This window comes from Fusarium phalaenopsidis, assembly GCF_050370095.1.
Source record: "Fusarium phalaenopsidis strain FUZ10S chromosome Unknown contig_32288, whole genome shotgun sequence".
NCBI classification, from domain to species: domain Eukaryota; kingdom Fungi; phylum Ascomycota; class Sordariomycetes; order Hypocreales; family Nectriaceae; genus Fusarium; species Fusarium phalaenopsidis.
Genome location: NW_028145412.1, coordinates 202,003 through 216,865, shown reverse-complemented (window position 1 = coordinate 216,865; position 14,863 = coordinate 202,003). Strand labels below are relative to the sequence as shown.

The 14,863-nt window shown below is 50.5% G+C and overlaps 4 protein-coding genes across 4 annotated transcripts; all 4 read right to left on the bottom strand.

Moving 5' to 3' along the window:
* Positions 1-1,250: 1,250 nt before the first annotated feature.
* Positions 1,251-2,894, bottom strand: LRP88_03617 (Zn(II)2Cys6 transcription factor domain-containing protein; the record flags this gene model as incomplete). The annotated part of the gene is made up of 3 exons (XM_083240231.1): positions 1,251-2,655; positions 2,719-2,784; positions 2,845-2,894. 3 exons carry the CDS (start codon positions 2,892-2,894, stop codon positions 1,251-1,253), a joined length of 1,521 nt encoding a protein of 506 aa, XP_083103521.1.
* Positions 2,895-3,849: 955 nt separating this feature from the next.
* On the bottom strand, positions 3,850-5,031 carry LRP88_03616 (uncharacterized protein; the record flags this gene model as incomplete). The annotated part of the gene is made up of 1 exon (XM_083240230.1): positions 3,850-5,031. The coding sequence occupies one exon, from the start codon at positions 5,029-5,031 to the stop codon at positions 3,850-3,852; it is 1,182 nt and encodes a 393-aa protein (XP_083103520.1).
* A 1,069-nt stretch (positions 5,032-6,100) lies between these two features.
* LRP88_03615 (amidase) lies at positions 6,101-8,039 on the bottom strand (the record flags this gene model as incomplete). Its single annotated transcript, XM_083240229.1, has 7 exons — positions 6,101-6,225; positions 6,277-6,661; positions 6,710-6,859; positions 6,907-7,214; positions 7,271-7,541; positions 7,589-7,729; positions 7,782-8,039. The coding sequence occupies 7 exons, from the start codon at positions 8,037-8,039 to the stop codon at positions 6,101-6,103; spliced, it is 1,638 nt and encodes a 545-aa protein (XP_083103519.1).
* A 2,210-nt stretch (positions 8,040-10,249) lies between these two features.
* LRP88_03614 (M28 family metallopeptidase) lies at positions 10,250-11,847 on the bottom strand (the record flags this gene model as incomplete). The annotated part of the gene is made up of 3 exons (XM_083240228.1): positions 10,250-10,759; positions 10,809-11,004; positions 11,057-11,847. 3 exons carry the CDS (start codon positions 11,845-11,847, stop codon positions 10,250-10,252), a joined length of 1,497 nt encoding a protein of 498 aa, XP_083103518.1.
* Between the last annotated feature and the right edge of the window lie 3,016 nt (positions 11,848-14,863).

The following is a 14,863-nucleotide window of genomic DNA, read 5'->3' as shown; positions in this document are numbered from 1 at the left end:
CTTCCGATGGCCGCTCGCAAAGTGTAGCCATTTGATCTGGCTAATAGAGGTACTGACACCGTGCATTATCGCCGCGCCGCAAGCAGTCGTGAGGATGGAGATTGTCGCGTTGAGTGAGATTGGAAACTGCCAATCGGAGAGTGGTCTATCTTTCATGTAGCAAAAAACGGAAATGATGCCTCCCAGCAAGATCAGGCTGCTGAAGCTAGAGAGAATCTCCAAGCCCCAGCCTTCTGCTGACAAAGTCTTGCATCGTTGATTTTCAACGTGATCGGGGTTCTCCCTCTGGACATTGGAGTCCGACGACTCGCACCCTGCATCATTAAGCTGTGGCGTTGGATGATATTCCGGTGGTTTGGGACTTCCGTGATCACTGGCCATCTCCACTTCCTGATTCCTTGATACGGTTGACGATGGAGGGCCTTTGAAACCTGGAGGACAAGAACTGAGAAATATTTAGGTCAATTTTCAAAGATCAGATTAGCCCCTTAGAACAAGATATTTTGTAATAGCAGTTCGTTGTACGAGGTCACGAGGGGCTGAATCTGATTCATTACACAGGAGAGCCTCGGCTCGTGGCTGGGTAGATGACCTTGGCTAGACTGGATTTAAGGAAAATATGAGAATAGGATCATGCAATGCTGCATTACTAGGTGATAGGATGAGCCACAGTAAGAGCCGAGAAAATGCCTAGTCCAGTGATACAACCGTCGTTTCAAACAGGCTCATCTTGTCCTACATTACACCATATCACGGCTTTGCCTCGTCTTAGGTTGCACAGCTGGGAGGACAGTTGACTTTGCAGGCGAAATCCGAGCCAATACCTTGGCCCATAACTCGCAGCCTGTGCCATCAAACTGGGAGGCGAAACTCACACTCTAACATCCATTTCCCATTTTGGAACTGACTCTTGCCGCTCTAAGCTGAGTTGGTGCTGAGGTCGGAGTGCGGCCCGCCCAGAGGGAACCCCCTTAGACAAGCCTAGAAGAGCTCATTAAGTATTGTTAAGGCACCAATTTGCCTTGTATAGTTTTGATCCAAAGATGTTCTTCGACTGGGATATTATTAAGTCGCTGAGAAGTAGGACATATAGGGCGTAAAGGCACTTCTCAAGATTAAAAGACAAGGATCAAGCTGATTTCTGTTTTGTGCAGGTCTGGTACTACAGCCAGAAGGTTATGTCAGTAGCATGGGATTGCCCTGAGTTTTAGAAGACAGTTTGAGGCTCCAGGTAACGTGTTGTCTCAGGCTCATGATTCAGGACTGTTCGAGCTAGCCGCCCTAAAAGATCTGGGTGCTTCATCCGTTGCAAGGAGCTCCGAATGGTGAAAGACCTTGCCTTCGAGCGTCCGCATGAAAAACTTGACCCTCGTCCCTCGCATCTTCCCCCCATATACCCCAGCTTGAGCACTTTCTGAAGGCTCCGATATGAGCCGATGTATCCTTCGTTCTTCTGGCGGCAAGCCAGGGCATGCAACCGGCATTGGTGATAGTTGTCCCTGGTCATCCAATATCGCACCATGCTCGATTTCGATTAACCGTCGTCCAATGGCATGCATTATCTGACTCTCCCAAAGGCTCTCCCGCGGCACTCCATGTACCTTGATCAACCGCAGAGCTTCTAAGCGTGTGGTCAAATCCCGACACTTCATCACGATAGAGAAGAGCATCGGTGTAAAGGCCATCTCGAAACAAAACACCAGCGAGCGCTTGTGGTTCGTTTCTATCCGTGCAGACTCTTCAACTATGCGTTTGAAGTTGTCCACGTGTTTGTCGTAGCCCGACTCCTCGGGACAAAAGGCCATTCGAGCCCAGATCTGACAAGTCTGGTGACGCATAACGAGGAAGCTTCTCTGAATATCCGTCACGGCTGATGGTGTCACCTTTGCTTCCCATTTGTCAAACAGGCCCTGCCATTGAGCCAGAAGCGCCTCGGTTCTCTTTTGTTCTTCGAGAAGGCGAGGATTTACTTCCTTATGCCTCAAATCACCGACACAGTACTCCTCGCCCCATCGAACGAGGCGCACCGTACGGTTGAAAATATCGTCAATCATACCTTGAGCGTCTGAAAAGCTAGAGAATTCTGCTTCTATCGGTATTGGATATTCCAGGACATTCAGGTCTGGGAAGTTGGCAAAGTCCCCACCGAAGAACAGTGGGACTGCGCATAGTCGTCGGAACATGGGTGCCAGGTGTTCCGTCACCCAGGTTTCAGATATGCACTGCTTTAATATGGCAAGGCCGTGATTGCAGTGTTGAACAGCCAATCCCTGGTTCGATTGGAGGAGTTCCATACAGACGAAGAGAAGACACACCAACAAAACCAATGGTTGGTTATCCATCTTCTTCAGCTCTTGTATTGCCGTGTTGTAGTGCTTTAGCGCGACGGTGTGTTGTGGCTTCTTTCCGGACTGGACCTCAGCTTCGACTTCTTCGTAAAAGGAGCTGATTGCAATGACGGAGTGTTTGACAGCCGGTTGAGAACAGCAGATCTGCATGACAACCTTTGTCCAGAACGAGGGCTCGATGGGGCCGGAAAGCGATGGCCCTGCGACTTCACAGAAAAATTGCAGGGCTCTCGCTTCGACCTCGGTTCCGCCGTATTGGTAAAGGGATCGAGAGTCGGCCGGATCAGAGGTCCATGGTAGTATGTACCTATCAGACTTCCTTCGAGAGTCATCCAGATCGGGGGTCCATGGCAGCATATATCCATCACACTTCCGACCAGTCTTTGTACACCGCTGGCAAAATGGCTTGGCCTCGTCACACTTGACCTTGCGTATTCTAGAAACGATCGGTGGTTAGCTGCCTCCTCCAGTTATGGAGCGCACAGCGGTCACTTACTTGCAGGTCAAGCATCCAGTGCGGACCTTGCGGCTGCCTTTTCGCGCCATGGCGTTGAAGTGGTGTCGGTTGAGTCCGAACGAACCTGTGAGACATTGCTGAGAGCGAGGGGTATATATTGGACGGAGACGGAGCTCGGGGTTCAGTTGAGCTGCCGAGCCAATCACGACGGCTAATTTGCCAGTTTAAAGTGCGAGGTCGACATGGTTAATTAGAGTCCGAGGTGGCCAATGGGAAATTAAGCAAGCCAGCCAAGACGACCCCACAGTGAAGGATTTGGTGACATCGCGTCGGAGAAGGAACTTCGGTAACGGTCAAAGGATCTAAATCTTGTTTAGACTATCACGATTGGAAATAGGCTCCAGCGGGAAGGCAGTTCTTGCGGTTGGGCTGCCGACAAAGCCATCACAGCCCTATGAGAATTGGCTCCCGCGGGACAGGGGTAAAAATTAGGTTCATCCAACGCGTGGAGAAACCCCCACCTGTCTTGCTGTCTCGGACTGTAAGTTGAGAACACTCAGGGCATCACCTCGCCGCAAAAGCACGCGACACATTGATTGGAGAGTCTGCAAGCCTCATTCAATCACTCCAGCATGCTTGCGGTCGAGGAAATACATGCTCTTAGGAAACCCCCTCCCGGGTTTGAACCAGTAGGTTCTTTAGTCACCAGGGGCTGGGCTGATGTTCAGCCGGGGCTCTGATACCCTAAAGCGTCCAGGCCGAAATGCTGCGCTCCGGTCACTTCACCTCGGTCTTTCTTGGCACCTTGCGACCTGAGTAAAAAACCCGAGTCTCTTTGTATTTGGTTTGGAAACATCACAATTCGCCCTATCAGCGAGCGGCTTTAACAAGAGATGTAGGAGACGACCGGAATTCCTTTCGGCCGAGTTCGCATTTTCTTGCCTAATCCGGCAAGTCTAGCGCTGGCAGTCGACCGGAAGAGCCACACCGGACAAGGAGGTATGTACATGTTCTTGCAAAGAGAGATTGATCAAATGCCTGCATTCACGCCATCAGAGGACTGAGATTCTTCTGTGAAGCTACGTCCACCCAGTAGACCTCCTCATCTCCGCTATCGATGGCGGTCCAGATGTCCTTGACGAGTTGGTAATGCTGCTGAACCTTGGGAAGAGGAAGGACGTGTGTGTAAGCTGCCAACCGCGACTTGACAAAATTTCGAGCGCGAGCTGTCTCGATCGACGCACCAAGTATCGACCCGGAACCAGGGGTTTGATCGTTGTACCGGAGCTCGCCTGACACTGCGACCATGACGAAGGGTTGGATGCATCTCGTGAGAGACTCGAAAGGAATCTGCTGTAGGATCTGGACAACATGGGTGGCCAAAGAAGTCAACCACGCGCTTCTTTCGCCCCTGGTAGGGATTTTTGAAGCCTCTAGTGGTAGAAGGATCTCGTCTTTGTTCCAGGGCCTGTAACGCCGCGCAAGCAACTCCGGGAAGACGCGGTATAGTTGTAAAAGGCCCGTATATCGGAAAGCTTCATCCATGTGCTGGAAATGTGTCGGTGGGGTGTTGGGGTCGCCAGGGTCCACAATGCGTGAAGCCTCTGCCGCAACAAAAGCGAGGAGTTGCTGTTCCAGACGACCAGCCTTCTCCAAGGTGTCTCGAAAGAAGTCGAGATGGTTCTCATTAGTGAATAGGACGTTGGGTAGACTTGTCCGCACACTAAATACCAACCGCCCTACATCGGTCATCAGTTGGACTATCTCTCGAGAAATCCCATTCCAAGCGTGAGGAAGAGTCCGGTCAGTCAGTTGAGAAGGGCTGACACATGTCTGCTGGGCCGAGTCTTTTCCATCGGCCGTTTTTGTGGTAAAGGCAAGAAGCATCTTCCAAAAATCCAGTGCCTCATCCAAGAATGACCAGTTGAACTCGCTATCCGGCAAGGACCATGATGAGATAATTCCCCCAGCCTCTTGGAACTTGCCGGTTGCCAGGTCGTGCGGGTCAAACCAGCTGGAGCTGTGTCCGAATAAGAAGGTGGCCAAAGCGTGCTCCTCCTTGCATGAAGGAGATGTTGCGTTTTGTTGCAGGTATTCCAAAGCACAGGAGCGTTCTCCGAATGCTATAGAGGCGAGATGGGGAAAGCTCTCTGATAGGCAGATGGCTGACATGCTTTGCATGATGTGGTAAAGCGCACCGGAAGATTGCCACATCCTGCCGATCATGATTCGTAGTGAGTTGAAGGTATTGTCCCAAGTACAGTACAACTTTATGACTTCTTTAAAGAAGTAGTCTGTGAGTGCCGAGGGTAGATGTAGCAACTCAGGTAGGCGAGGTGGTGAGAGCTGACCAGAGGCATGGGTAGTTTTATCCGACGTAGTTTGGGAATCCTGCATAGAAGGACTGAGGGTTTGGTTGACCAAGTCTCCAATATCAAGGTCGAAACATTGATCAAGAAGGCTTTGGCTGCCGATATTGGCGTCCTCTGGCAAGAGATCAAGTGCGCCATAATGGGTCTCAAATGGCAAGAGATCGCCCATGGATGCGAGGTCGAGGCTGGAGGGGAAAGGATCGAATGCGCTACAGAGGTCAGGTGAAGGCGATGTGGGTTGTTGAAGAGAGGCGGCGTCTTCTTGTGGGAGTATCGGAAAGGGATCGCCAAGTTCGACATTTCCCGCAGTCGAAGAATTCTGAACCGGTACTTGAAGGATCTCGCTTGGAATAGTATGAGTAATACTAGTTCTAGTTTGACTAGATTCAGAAAGTGCGGTACTGTCCCAAAGGGATGCTGATGGAGCTTCTGGTCTCCGAGAGCGTGGTCGTGGCTGGCTAAGTTGGAATTGATGCTTCTGTGACCAACGAACGTTGAGCGAGTATCCTGGACATGGCAAGTCTTTTTCTTGGCAACGCGAACAGCCTGGCTTCTTCTCATCACACTTGATCTGGTAATAGATGTTGAGTCAGATGGTGATCCCTGCTTGTGCCTGGGGCTCCATACCTTCTTCGCCTTGCACCGGAGACAACCATGTCTCGATTTGCGGGGAGGCGCTTGCATGGCAGTTGCGGATGCGATACACTATTTGTAAAGGAATGGAGGCATATATTTCTAGAACAATTGAGTGCAAGTTTGGCTGATTGGAGGGAGGATGTTGTTGCTAGAAATGAAGATGTCCCCGCTCGCCTCCATCGCCGAAAGGGCCGCTGCTAGCTTCCCTGTCACGTGCCCTCCCTGAGCTCACTCTCCTCAACAGCGATCTAACACATGACAGAGATCCCTTTGATCCGAGGCCATTATTATGAAACTTCATTCCCCAGAAGTTTACCAATCTCCTCGGCTATCGCCATGATGCGTTCCTCCGTCAGTCTTCTCCCAATGATTTGCACGCCAACAGGTGCGCCATGGTAGGCTTCCGGATCGTCTGTTCAGATCAACATTAGCAGCGTCCTCGACCTTCCAAATGGAAACTCACACTCTGCCTGAACCGTGCTGTCAATATCCGTTAGAGGACTGAAAGACTCATTTTTGACGTCGACCGCTTTGTCGGCAAAGGTAACCGGAACAACAACACTCGTGAAGTCGAGGAGGTTGATCACACTCGCATACCCGTAGTACTTGAACTGGTCGTGCCGAATGGTTGCCGTGGGCGTGATGGGCGCTATGATGGCATCCAGCTGCTTGCCAAGCTTCTCTTCCAGAGCTCGAATGGCAGCCAAGTATTCGCGCTGGTAATCCCACTTCTTGAGGTTTGCGCTCCAGAGCTCATTCATGTCCAGCTTGGGGAGGGACGGGTTGATCAGATCAGCAAAATTGGGGATATCGGGCTCGCCAGAAGCCTTTAGCGTCTCGAACACATCCTAAAGGCCAGGTTAGACAAGTATCGGGGTCAATTGGGGGGTTCCTACTGTTCCGCCATCTGAGGCGTAGATCTTGTTGACGAGATCGACAGCATACGAGTGCTTGTATGGTTCCCAGGGAACAACCGTGTGGCCCCCTTCCTTCAGTTTGTCGACAACTGTCTGCACACCGCGAAGGATGGGAGGGTGAGGGAGGACCTAACTTATTAGCTGAATGTGTCGTCCATCGAGAAAGCCGAACTCACCACTCCATCGCAGTTGTAGAAGCCCAAAGTCAAGCCCTTGGACGAAATCTTGGTCTTGATGGCATCCTCTTCGGCCTGTCGCCATGGCATCGGAATGACCTTAGAGTCATACTCCCAGGGTTGCTCCGCAAGAACTGAAGTCACAAAGAGTCGCATGTCCTCTACTGAGTGTGTAAGAGGGCCACATACGGAATGGACGGTTTCCTGTCCCTCCATGCTGTTGGCCATTTTAGCATATGGCAGACGCCCGTGACTAGGTCTCAAGCCATAGAGAAAGTTGAAGGCAGATGGCACTCGGATGGAGCCACCTTAAATTATCAGTAAGAGTAGTGCAACATTGCTAAAGTGAGAGGATTCAACATACCGATATCAGTGCCAACACCGATGAGGCTGCCGCGGAACCCAACCACAGCGCCCTCTCCTCCGGAGCTGCCTCCACAAGACCAGTTCTTGTTTCGGGGGTTCAAGGTTCGGCCGATGATGTTGTTAATAGTCTCGCATACCATAAGACTCTGAGGGACACTGGTCTTGATGTAGAAGACGGCTCCAGCTTTGCGTAGAAGGCTAGTCAGAACCGAATCTTCCTCATCATACTTGCCCGCCCAAGCTGTGTAGCCCATGGTGGTTTCAAGGCCCTGGCGTCATTAGAGACATCATCAAGAATATTCGAACTGAAAATTACCTTGATTCTGAGTTGGTCCTTTAATGAGATGGGCAACCCGTGGAGAGGCCCCACGGTCTTCTTGTTCTTGGCAAAGTATTCATCCAGCTCGCTGGCTCTCTTGAGAGCCATCTCCGGGAAGAACTCGTGCACGCAGTTAACCTAATATGTATTCAGCACCGCGTTTCAATGCCCGACAGGCTCTCAGACCAACCAATTGTTGAGCGAGCGCAGCTCTCTTGCAGAACGCAGTCGTGACGGCGACAGATGTCAGCTCTCCCGCTGCCATCTTGTTGACCAGTTCAGTTGCGGAAGATTCGGTAATGACGAGTTCTTCCAGGGTCATGATGCTGCTGTCTTTGGGGAAATTTAGCATCGAGCCATCGTACGCGGGTATCTTGATGCGCCATTCCGTTGGAATGGACTCATCAATACGGCGCTTCTTGTCCTTGGCTATCGTTTCCCAAGTCATTTTATCTAGCGCGCAGAAGTAGTGTTCTGAAGCAAAAATGACAGTGTGTTCTTTGATCGTGTGTACGATGGAGACGTCAATGGAAAAACAAGCAAAAATGATACGGTCGATCCTTCGAAGAACAAGATACAGAAGAAGGATTTAATCGAGCCCTTGGGGTCACAGAACTTGCTTTATACCTTGAGCGTTCTTGGCAGATCGCACATTGACTGATAAACACCCTGATAACCCCGCACTTGTTGTCATTGCCCATCACTCTTGATATCAGGACGGACCGGGCCGGCAGGGTGCAGCATTTCCCTGGAAGGGCGTCGCTGACTTCCGCCGCAAACCCCGCTCTTGGTGCGTCGCCCGCAAGAAACTGCCTAACAGAGACAAGATGCCCACGCCAGTGTAGAAGCCGTGGAGCCATAGCCGAACAATTGGAGCTATAATCGATGATGTTTTACTAAGAATAACTATAAGCACGCAGTTGTATTAAAGGCACGAGCTAAGGACCTCACCCTTAAGAAATATGAAGCGCCCATACAAGACATTGATTATATAACTACAAATTTACTCAAATGATCCCTTATCTGAAGCCTTTCCAGCTTTGTTTAGATTCCAACGCACTACAATCCATTCTTTTGAATCCTCTTACCTTTCAAAACATGTTGGACGGCCACTGGACACCTGAAGATCGTCAATGGAATCAGGCTGCACAAGTTGGCCTGAGCGCATAACCAACGAATAAGAACACGGCTTGGCTTTATTTTCAGCTGAGAGCCTGATGGCATTTTTTCTTCTTTTTCTACTCCCGCAGCCTGGCTTGAGGCTTTTTTGACAATGGCAAGCAAACTTCTTAACTGTGAATTCGTTCTCTTCCCCTCGGAGCTCTCCATGGATACAATATCTCTCTCGGAGTATGCCACCGAGATCGATGGTGAAACCATCGCTGGTCTCGAACATCTTAGCCTCGAGGAACCCCGCCCGACTGAACTACTCAGTGGTGAGCGTCCGAGATGTGTAGATTGCAACAAGAGGCACATTCCGCGCCGATTTGTTTATTGCGTTGACGGAACCTGGATGGTCGAGGATGGCCCAGAAGGTAGCATTCCGTCATCTCTGTGCCCTTTGGTCTAGTACGCACTAATATGGCAGTAGGCTGCTTTGAGAAGAGCCCCTCAAACATCTTTCGCGTGTACCTAGCAGTCAAGGAAGGCCGGGTCACAGGCAAAGATGGGCAGGAGTGGGAACAGGTATTTCAAAGTCAGGGCGGCTTCTTTCCTCTCTAACGCTCAGGTCAACTATAGAAAAAGGGATACTACAAGGGCCTGGGTGCAAGACAGCCCAAGTGGAAGATATACTGGCAGGGAGGGTCAGGCGATGGGTATGAGGAATTGATCGCGGAAGTCTACGAGGTAGGATATCCCGGTCCCCAACTTAGCAGTTCAGCACTTACCTGTTTTGTTTCTAATGGCTCCCTGCCTCGTAGCCAAGCGTTTAGGCTTCTGTTAGTACGGGCGGCATGTGCAATTCTGACTCATGAGAAGCTGTTTTGGCTGGGAATCAAGGAGATACTCGCGCGAGCAGTCATCGAGGTCGTGAAACAGTTGCAGGAGATGGTTCTGTTTTTAGAGCAAGTGGACATCAGCAGTCTCAATGACTTCGAGGAGACTCTATCAAATTTGGTAGCTAATATGCGTCCCAACTTGCGTATTGTGGAATAGAAGATCGAGCTGGTCAGAAAGGATCGATTATTGATTGAATTGGATGGGTTCATCATGGTGCGGGACTACTTTCTTCTGAATACAACATACTGTTACTTATTTCTCAACTGCCGTGGTCTCCTTGTTGTAAATACTAGTTATCAGCCAAGGAAGTTGATGTTTTGGGATTTATCTTGATTCAAATCGAGATGCCTATAAACGCAATAATGCAATGCCTATCAAAGCTCGATTCCCGATCTCTAAAACAGAAATCAGTTTCCAGAACCAAATCACAGCATCAGAAGGTGAATTTATTCGATTCACAATAACTAAATTGACCCTTGAAATAGCGAACCTTTGAATCACATAAGTAAGACGGGGGGAAATTCAGGTCATCATAACCGCATCATACGTGAATTGATTCTCATGATACTCTACATCATACTCATTTCTTATACCCCCAAACTCCAAATCTTGTACACTTCTTCGTAGCCAAAACGGCTCTCATAACTTTTTCCAGCCTTACTGGCTGATACCACCGCAAGGACCGCTGTGGGAGTGAGTGTGCTCGCTGGACCTCTTGAGCATCTGGGCCTTGTCGGCGTCCCATCTTCGGGAAGCCTTGTGGACCTTGGGCAGAGTCTTGAAGCTCTTGGCGTACTTGGCAACAGAGTTGGCAATGCTCTTGGTGTTGAGGAGGTAGGCCTCCCTGTTGAGGTTGGCAATGTTATCGCCAGCCTGGTGGTAGTTGACGTCGTAGGCAACACCGGCCTCGCCGCCAAAGAGCTTGGCCTCCTTCTCGGTCTTGAGCTGCTCGGCACCGGTGAAGAGACCACCAGAGGGAATACCGTTCTCGATGAAAGCGGCGTAATCAGATCGGCCGCTGAACTCAGAGGGGACATAGGGCTTGCGGTTGGTCTTGAAGAACTTCTCAAAGTCCTTCTCAAGGACGTCAGAGCCAGCAGGGCCAGTGAGGTTGAAGGCGTTGCCATCACCATCGTAGATACCATAGACGTAGTTGGGGCTGGCAATCTGGTACAAGTTAGTATAGATTTAATCAAAGGGATGAGAGTCAACCTACCATATCAAAGTTGAGGTAAGCACGGATCTTGGAGATCTCAGTATCAGAGCCGTTGATAGACTTGATGTAGTGGTAGGATCCAAGAAGACCGAACTCCTCGGCGCTCCAGAAACCAAAGCGAACAGCGTTCTTAACGCGGAACTTGGAGAGAGCCTCAGCAACCTTCAGCACACCAATGATACCAGAACCATCGTCGCTGTGGGATACGGTTAGTCAATGACACCATTGGATATTTTCGTAACACTTACTTGATACCAGGGCCGGCAGCCACCGAATCAGAGTGACCTCCCACAACAAGGACGTTGTTGTGGTCACCCTCCTTGGTCTCGGCAATGACATTGTAGCTGACACGGTTCTCAGTGATAGCATTAATGTCAAGGTCAACGGTAACCTCGCCGGCCTTGAGCTTCTCGAGGATAGCCTGGCCCTCCTCCTGGCTGATGCCAACAATGGGCGCGTAATCGCCGAAAGCAGCGCCGAGCGTACCAGCCAAACTGCCGGGGACATTGTTGTACACGATAACACCGGCAGCACCGGCCTGCTTGGCATTGGTCGACTTGAGGGCAAAGGGGCACTCGCCTCGTGACACAAGCACGACGTTGTCCTTGGTATCGGCGGGGAAATCCTCGACGGCACATCCAAGATTGGAGGCAACGACCAGAGGTCCCTCGACGGCGCCGCCGGGAGTGTAGGTCATGATGGCGGCAGCAAAGTCCTCTCCGTTGACCTTGAGGGAAGCGGTACCCTGCGAGTAGAGCTCGGTGAAGGGCTGCTTGACCACATCATAAGTGCCGAGTTTCTTCAGCGTGTTGTAGATGTAGTCGACGGTAGCATTGTGACCACCGCTGCCAAAGGCACGATTTCCTCCGTTGGCATCAGCAAAGTCCTGAAGCTTCTGGGATCCGGCGAGGAGTCCGTCGATGTTGATGAGCTTCTGCAGCTTCAGCGAGTTGACCAGGGGCTTCTTGCTGCTGCCGGCGCTGACCAGTGAAGGCGCGGCCAAGGCGTAGAGGGAGAGCGAAAGAATAGAGGACTTCATAATGGGCTAGAGAGAAGATTGAGCAGCTACCTTCAGAGACAGGAGAGGCAGTGATGAGCAAAAGGATTCACTTGAGCGTGAGAAATGGCCTTTTATAGGTGAAGCTCTGTATTATGCAGATAGCTACAGCACTCTCATCTCAACTGTCCTCGGTCCACGACCTTCTTCATGGCCTGCATGGCACTTCTGCATAGCACAATATATGATTGCGCCAATCACGTCAACGGCAGCGTCACGGCGACCATCCCAATGAGGCAGTTGTAGGGATGCGCGGGACGATCGTTTCTTGGCGAGCGAATCGATTCCCCGCCGCAACTGCCTCTTCCAGGAACTAGCGCCGGGCTCAGATCCCACGTCGCGTGGAACTTTTGGCGCATTCGCAAGTGTGACCTTGGTTGATAAGGGCAGGTCGCAAGGCCCTGGTGGCTAGGCGCCGAGAGATAGGCGTGCGGTGGCGGTGATGTGAGTGGCTCAATCCGTGGGCTGGTCGCTTTAAGCATCATTGTAGGGTTATCTGTTGTCACCGCAGGGGTCTTGTCGTCACCGCGGAATGAACTGATGTAGGACCGGGTGCTCCGAGCGGAATCTTGGGAACTCTTGCAAGCCCAGCCACAGCATGGTTCCTTTGCTTGCACTAGACCTTTCGTATCTCGAGGCCCTAGTCACTTTAGATACGGCAAACTTTGTCTGAACACACCGACCTGCCTTGATTGTATGATGCTTTGAAAGCTGCTTTGTCTTGGCTCAAGCACTAACCCCGCCTGCTTTATTCCTCAAGACCTCTCAATTTGTGGCTGGTGAACAATGACACCCAGTGTCTTGTGTGAGCCTGAACAATAGGTCTTTGACATTTTGCCACCTTGGCATCTATGAGGCGAGTCCAACCAGGATGTCGTGATAGCGCCTCGGCAGGCTTGGATTGGAAGGTCTCTCATGAGAGAGCGCGTCGAACACGCAAATGCCTAACGGAGAGAACACTGCTTAAAATCAAATAAGTCAATGACCATGATTCTCGCTCAGCCCGACATCAACCGTCGTGCGCGCCGCCTTCATTCAGATACGTAATGCAATGATCAGTGATTTTTTTTCACATCCGAAAAATGGTTCACAGATGCCCAATGTTCCAAATCAGTGTAGGTTAGCTATGGTTTAACGACTGTCATCAACTGACTGGGCTGGTTGGTGATGGCTTGTTCGGCGATGCCTCGAGGGTCGCGCGTCCAGTTAAGCTTAATTCAATAGCTTAACTCAATTCTATATCTAGTCCCATGACCACCAGGACTAGCCAATAGCCACACGCACATCTTTCAAAACATCATCTCTACAGAGTCGCGCCATTTATACATTCACGATGCGTTCTTCCACTCAGTCTAACAAGGCTACCTACCTAACCAGAGCCACCGACACCCTCGCGCCAGTTGACATGGCCAATCTCATGTGCGCATGTCCTTACGGCTGCCTCGTGGTCGTCAAACCTCCTCGAGGCACAGTTTGTGACTGGTGTCGCCATTACCACACTCAAGAATGAGGCTAGTGTTGAAACATGCGACCCATGAATGTTCTAGAATGAAGGACCAGGCAGGGTGCATAGCAAGGTGCATATAAGACATAGACAAATCAAAACTCTTGAGCCTATTATTCAGCCTAGGTATTCCTAAAGATAGGCCAGGGAGTTTAATGCACGCAAGTTTATCCAGATGCAAGATTGGGTATTCTATGAGTTCAAGAGAGCAAGCTTCTGGATATCTCCTAATCCATCAATAGAAAACTCTAAATATTATTTGTTTCCCACATATATGAAATGGGTTGGAGAAGAAAAAGCTGGCCGCGTTTTGTACATCTAATCGCTTTTATTCAATGTATGATAAATGCTCCACAATGCATAAAATTGGCCAGCGGCCGTCGAAGAAATGCAAGCTAGTCTGAATATCTCCAGAAGTCAACAAGCCATCATAAACTCAATTAAGGATACCCGGTTAGACCCTTTAAACCTCATCAGAGTAGGTACATTGTAAATATGACAGTCTGTGATTTGGGCTATTCACTCTAGAACACGTGAGCGTCTAGCGCCAAGCCTGCCCCCAGCAGTCAAATCCCCTCACGTCAGCATAAGCAACACCACTTCTATCAGAGTTGATCCTTTTCAACCTCAAATTTTCGAAACATCAATACCCCGTCACCTAAAAACACAATCCAGTTTTCCTTCAAAATGAGCACACAAGAGGCCAACCCAACGGGCGGCGGCAGCTGCTCCACGAGACTTTGCGAGAGATGCCAGGGCGTTTGCTTTGATGACAGCCACAACGGAGGCTCCATTGCCCTATCGCAAGGAGCCGAGGAGATGCTCGAGTTTCCCTCAAACGCTGACTCATACTACTCAGGGAACGGCGCAATTTTATGGTCCGATTTTGAACTCCGCGACTGGCTCCCTGCATTGCCTGCCTTATCCGCCTCGGCTGAATGCGACTTCTGTTGCTTCCTCAGGTCAGCCATCATGGACTCTAAAATAGGCTGCCAAGTTGAGGAACAGGAAATCTGCCTGAAGTTGTTCTATGCGTGGTGGCCTGAAAACTCGGACCTGGGGTTTGCTCTGTATGGCATGTGTCTTGAGATATCCTGCCCTGGTGAGGAGGATGCCCTCCAAGTGTCTGTTCTCCTACACCAATCACGGAAGGTCATGACCCTCAAAGGGTTGGCTAACAACTGACCCAGACTACGGTTCACTATTGACTCACAGGATGGTGAGGTCCGCAAGTTATCAGTTTTCAAGCGACAGCCTGCTAATACCTCTAGAACAATGCCAAAGATGGCTACGAGTGCAACCGACACCATCGCTAGATTTTCTCAATCAGGAGAAAATCAGCGAGGTGAGTGCTAAACTCGACAAGTTTCCGCCGTCATACTCGAACTTTTCTCCAACCCGCGTCATTGACCTTGGCGCCGATCCAGAGGGAGAAGAGCTCAAACTTGTGACGAAACATGAGTGTCTTGACCAACAGTACGCGGCTCTTAGCTA